The sequence below is a fragment of the Emys orbicularis genome, chromosome 24 (assembly GCF_028017835.1).
Source record: "Emys orbicularis isolate rEmyOrb1 chromosome 24, rEmyOrb1.hap1, whole genome shotgun sequence".
In the NCBI taxonomy this organism is placed as follows: domain Eukaryota; kingdom Metazoa; phylum Chordata; order Testudines; family Emydidae; genus Emys; species Emys orbicularis.
In genome coordinates, this window is record NC_088706.1 from 5167663 (window position 1) to 5173662 (window position 6000).

At 50.6% G+C, this 6000-nt stretch overlaps 1 protein-coding gene across 1 annotated transcript in view; it reads left to right on the forward strand.

Annotated features, from left to right (window-relative positions):
• Nucleotides 1-5685, forward strand: part of ONECUT3 (one cut homeobox 3) — a 90277-nt gene extending 84592 nt beyond the window's left edge. The window contains exon 2 of the mRNA XM_065422273.1: nucleotides 5393-5685. Coding sequence (XP_065278345.1) covers nucleotides 5393-5685 — 293 coding nt within the window. The remainder of the gene's footprint in view (nucleotides 1-5392) is intronic.
• The last annotated feature ends 315 nt before the right edge of the window (nucleotides 5686-6000 follow it).

Below are 6000 nucleotides of genomic sequence, written 5' to 3' on the forward strand. Positions count from 1 at the left end.
AAGGGACTTGCCTGATGTCACCCAGCAGGCCAGTGGTAGAATCTGGGACAGAATCAGGGCTCCTGAGTCCCCATCCAGAGCTCTATCCACTAGGTAACCTGGTCTCCCCTATAAATGACTCTAGTTTTTACATATACCCCCACCTAGGGTTGATCTCCGCTAGCCACCACAAGGTTAAAAACTACAGTGTGTGTTTTATATTGAGATAGCGTTTCAAGGTGGCTAGCTAGCTTATTGTGAAAACACAGCTTATTTTTTGCAGTGGAGAAATAGCTTTTTAAAATTTAAAAGTATTACCTAGTTTAGATGTCTAAATGCAAGTGATCTCGCATGCAAAATGAAAGGCTGTTCTCCAAAATCCATCCCTAAGCCTCTACAAATCTTCGGAAAGCGAGCTGGGATCTGAGGGCAGGTCTACCCTGAAAACGTTGCATCGGCACAGCTGCGGCATGTAAGTGAAGACACTCCTACACCGACGGGAGAGATTTTTCACACCCCAGAGCACCACAGTTATACCGATGTAAGTCTGTAGTGTAGACCTGGCCACAGTTAATTTCAGTTCACCTTTAAGTCGGCCTTAATACAGAGTAATATCCCATTGTGATTTTCTACCGCTCTGATCTTTGTGGGTGTAGAACACTCCTCTGCTGATCCCAGGGGATTTCACACTCACTTTGTACGGGTGTACGTGACCACACACAAGGTGTATAGCAGTGGAGAATCAGCCCCACATGTCTGACTTTTCCCTGCACTCTGGATCCCTTTACGTCACAAAGCCTGACACAAGGGAATGCTTGGGACCGGTAGATTAGGGCAGACGGCTTCAGAACGATGCCTTTACATTGGGACTGACCGTATAAAATGAGACCCTCCCTTTCCTGCCCACTAAATATCTCCCCATTTACACATCAACGCTGTTGAGGTCTGATAACATTTCTACTGGACATTAAAAATAGATATATATTGGGGAAATTTGTGAGGATTTTTTTTTTTATGTTTCCCCTCTGTTTTCTGACCAAGTACAGAGGTGATCAAAGACGTTTTGAAATTTTATTTGAAATTTTTGGAAATGAGAAATTTTGAAATAAAAAAAGGGCAAAGCTTTAAAAAAATCTTCACAGGTCCCCCCCATACACACACACGCACCCTTTTTTTTAAAATCCAGCTCACCTACCAAAGAGCCAAATCTTCAGGACTTTATTTATTCATTTTTTGTACTTGCTCAGGCAAAACTACTACTGAAGTTAATGGTAGCTTTGTTGCAATGAGCAAAGCGTGAATAAGGACCCTCAGAATTCAGCTCCAGGACAGCTCACTGCTAGGACAAAGGTGATGTGCATCATTAAGTAGAGATGCCAGGGTTCTGGTGCTCATGACCCCGGCTTACCTGGATTTTGGATGACGTCTCCATAAATACCACAAGCTAGAGGGTAGTTTTTAGAATAGTGTCATGACTACATTTCTGGAGGACCTTGGAACTCTAGAGATCAGATGTTGCTTTCATTTACATGGCTACAATTCTAGAGTAATTCCTTTGACTCTGTAGGTGTGGCTACACTTAAATATTTAGTCATGTTTTAACACATGTTAAAGAACACAATCGTAAATTCGGGGGTAGACAGGATAGTCTGGACCAAATTCTCCATTGCCCTGTACCTTGTACAGTCTTTTACACCAGTGCAAAGTGGCGGTAAAATCAAAATGGGTTTGTTTTACACCCACTATGCACTGGTGTAAATAACCATACAAGGTACAGAACAATGGCAAATCAAGCCCAGAACGTGCAACCTAGGGCTGAACACAACTAGGAACAAATGTGTGTCATGTCCACACTAGCATTTATATTCATGTTAGTTAGCACATGGGAAAACATGACTAGAAATTCCAGTGTAGACAAACTCTAGTAGAGTTCCCTGACATAAGATCCTCGCCAAAGTATTGAGACCAAGTCCCAGTGTCCTCAGAAGGTGCAATAATAGCTCTCCTGAACTGACCCCATAAAACCATTAAATAACAGGCAAGGAACCTTTACCTTGTGTCACTGGCAATGAAGATGGATTGTGCTCCTCACTGTGAATCATCGGGAAAAGGAGAGGATACTATTTAAGAGTGTTAAATGGCAGGTGGGCAGAGCAAAGAGGTGAAAATACCAGACCAACCTTGCCAGACCCATGAGAAACGAGTCTGAAATGGCCTTGGAATCCTGGACACAAAAATGGAGCTTCTTGATTGGCTGTAGGGGATGTCATACCCATGAAACCCAACAAAATGCACCAGTCTAATTTGTATCCTCTGTTCTTCCTTATTTGGTGTTGGTTTTTAAGAGATTTCCATTTCACAACAGCTATAGGACACGGCGGGCTATGCATGCCCATGGGCCCATCTGTCCTCTCAAGCAGTCCAGCTCCCACAGAGTTTTTGAGGCCATAGACTCATAGACTTTAAGGCCAGAAGGGACCATCCTGATCATCTAGGCTGACCTCCCACACATTGCTGGCCAGAGAACCTCACCCGCCCGCTCCAGCTCAGATCCTTGCAAGTGGAACCTGTCCTTCTGCTCCAGCTGGCCAAAGCCTGTGAACAAACCACTCCTGATGAGACTCAGATATTTTTGATGTGAGGCTGGCATGGGGGCTGATGGCATCCGGGGTCTGTTTGCCTAAGAGCTTAAGGCATGAGCAGAGAGCGTGCCCATTAGCTGAGCGCCAATATCTCACCAGGGAGATCCTCCAGCTGAGAAGGTGTTGAGTGTGTGTGATGTCGCACTCACCCGGCTGATCCACAAAGGGCAGTTACAGAGAGAGAGCTCGCCATGTGGTAGGGACCTGGGGCCAGATCAGCAGCAGCAGTAATTGGTCACAGCGCCATTGACTTACATCTTACGCAAGTTCTGGCTCCCGCGTGGAGCGAGGTGCGTCCCCCCCCCAGCTCAGACTCACCTCACTCCTTTGAGCCCCCGCCCTGTCTTCGGCATTTCCGACGAGCTAGCTAAGGAGGCTCCCCGCTCACTGTGCTGGCTTCCGTGCACCTCGCTCTGCCCGTGCATTGTACAGGAAGCCTGGGCGCCTGACTCAAGGCTGTGTATCCCAGCGGGCAACAGGGCACCTACAAGTCCGACACTGCAACGCTGAATCTCCGGGTATGTCTACACTTCCAAAAGAGACCCACGGCAGCGAGTCTCAGAGCCTGGGTCTACAGCCTCGGTCTCGCAAGGCTCATGCTACAGCACCGAAAACAGCCGTGTAGACGTCCCCGCTCAGGCTCTCAGACCTGGCGAAGGGGATGGAACCCAAAGCCCGAGCTCCAGCCCACGCGGGAACGTCTGCACGGCTATTTTCAGCGCCATAGCACGAGCCAGAGACCCAGGCTCTGCGACTCGCTGCTACGGGGTTTTGTTTGCAGTGTAGACACGCCGTAAGTCCCACCCGAAGGGCCGTTTTAGAACATGGATATCAGCATAGGAACCTCTCTCAGGGACATGAAAAATCCACACTCCTGAGAGATGCAGCCAGGGCCGGCTTTAGGCCGATTCCCCCGATTCCCCGGAATCGGGCCCTATGCCTAAGAGGGTCCCGCGCCTTAGGTGCCTTTTAAATTTCTTTTATTCACCCGGCGGCAGTCCACTCGGGTCTTCGGCGGCACTTCGGCGGCAGGGGGGTCTGCTCCGGGTCTTCGGCGGCATTTCGGTGGCGGGGGGTCCTTCAGTGCCACGGAAGACCCAGAGCGGAACCCCCACTGCTGAAGTGCCGCCGAAGACCCGGCCCACCGCCGGGTATTCGAATCGGGCCCCGCAGCTCCTAAAGCCGGCCCTGGATGCAGCTTTGCCGACCTAACCCCCTGTGTAGACAGGGCTAGGGTGATGGAAGAATTCATCTGTCGACCTAGCTACTGCTTCTCGGGGAGGTGGCTTAACCGCAGGGATGGGAGAACCCCGCCTGGTGCTGTAATGAGTGTCCACACGGCAGCACCAGGGCTGTGCCGCTGTAGCGTTTGAAGTGTAGACACCCCCAAGGTTCCTAAATCACTTGGGCACTTTTGAAACTCCCAGTCAACTTTAACATATACTGCAGAAAAATGGCAACCCAAAGCCATGCATTTTGCTTCAACAAGGAGGTTTTTTTCCTTTAAAAAACAAAACAAAACATGGCAAAAGCTTTCCCCAAAAGAGCAAAAATTGGGCATTTGTGCCAAGTAAAATCCATATATTTAGTCATTGCCTCAGCCCCCATGCAGAGTGCAGAGAGTTTAATGGGGCTTTATTTATTTATTATTATTATTTATTTTATTATGGAGGTATCCCCTGGGAGCCCCAGTCATGTCCCAGGACCAGGCGCCACGCAAACACAAAAAGCGAAAAGATGGTCCCTGTGCAAAGAGCTCACAATCTGCTCAGCCCCTGCCCACAACTTCCGTGTGCCACCCGCAGGGGAACGCACCTCCTGGGGTGACCTATTGCTCAGCGCCGAGACGGGGGCGTTGGGGGGATTTTTAACTATGGAACCTGGTTCTGTTGGACAGAAATGTATCAGTGACGTGCTGAGAATGGACTTGAATCCAGCAGGAGAGGGAGCAAAGAGGGTAGCAAAGGCAGTTGGGGAAGCCTAGATTCCCTGGACCGTCACACAGTCCATTCCACAGACAGAGGGGAAATGAGGGCAAACCCCGTCACAATCCACTCTGGGAGCTGAATGATCATTGCCTCATTTTGCTTTGAGAACCACTGGTGTGGGCCAGGAAACGTGAGCAGCCGTCACAGAAAGTCCAAGTAGAAAATTTCAGCTGTTTCCTGCTGTTTTAAGTTGGCATCTGGGCTTAGGGGCAGAGCCACAGGTCTGAGGATCCACTGGTTCACAGGTTTGTTGGTTGTCCAACTGAGGTCAGCAGAGACCAGCAGACGCCAATGGAGAGCAACAGAAGGTTTCCAATGGGGCCTACTGGAACCTCCGCTCTAGGGCTGTAAACTTGGCAGAGGATTGCATGCTTCCCTGTATTAGCCCCACTCAGGATTTAGGAATTAAGAGGCCCCAAATTGCAAGAGGGTGAGGAGGGCAAAATCAAGCCATGAGTTTCCTCCAATTCCAGCCCTGCTGCCAGAAGGAGATATTGGAGTGACCCATGAGTTGCAAGTTTCCAAGGGCTTCCACGCTGTCACTTGCATGGCATGTCTTAGGCAGGTGGCCCCATCTCAAGAGACAGAGGCAATAGAAAGGAAGGAGAAGGAGACACCTTTGGTCCCATCTCAAGAGACAGAGGCAATAGAGAGGAAGAGAGAGATGGAGAGATGGCAGAGGGGGATGGGCCGAAAGTGAGGGCGGAAGTAGTGAGAAAGGAGCGCAGGGCACCATGGGCCCGCACCCAATTAATGGCCGTGTTCTTTCTTTTGAACATCTAGCCTGCAAACGCAAAGAACAGGAGCAGCAGAAAGACAGGAACCTGCAGCCCAAGAAGCAGCGGCTGGTCTTCACGGACCTGCAGCGCCGCACCCTGATCGCGATCTTCAAGGAGAACAAGCGCCCCTCCAAGGAGATGCAGATGACCATCTCGCAGCAGCTGGGCCTGGAGCTCAACACCGTCAGCAACTTCTTCATGAACGCCCGCCGGCGGTGCATGAACCGCTGGCAGGAGGATGCGGGCGCCAACCCTGGGGTTCCCTCATCTTCTACAAGCACTTTCTCCAAAGCATGACGCCCCTCTTCTGTCCCTCCCCGACCCCCAGCCACTCCCTCCTCACGACAAAGCCAACCACATCCCCCCGCCCATCCCACAACAAGCCACGCCAACCTTGGCCATCCAGGTGGGTGCTCTTGGGTGCTGCAGGGAAACCACCACACCAAACCCATCGTGCAGAGATGCTGCGACTTGCCCCCTGGGCCTTGGCTTAGTCCCGTGTCTCGCTGCCACGCACGAGCCCTGGAAGAAGCTCGCTTCAAAGGGGAACCATTCGGAACAGGGCGGTTTCCTTCCCTTCAGAGCTCTGAGGAATCTCTCCCAATGGAGTGA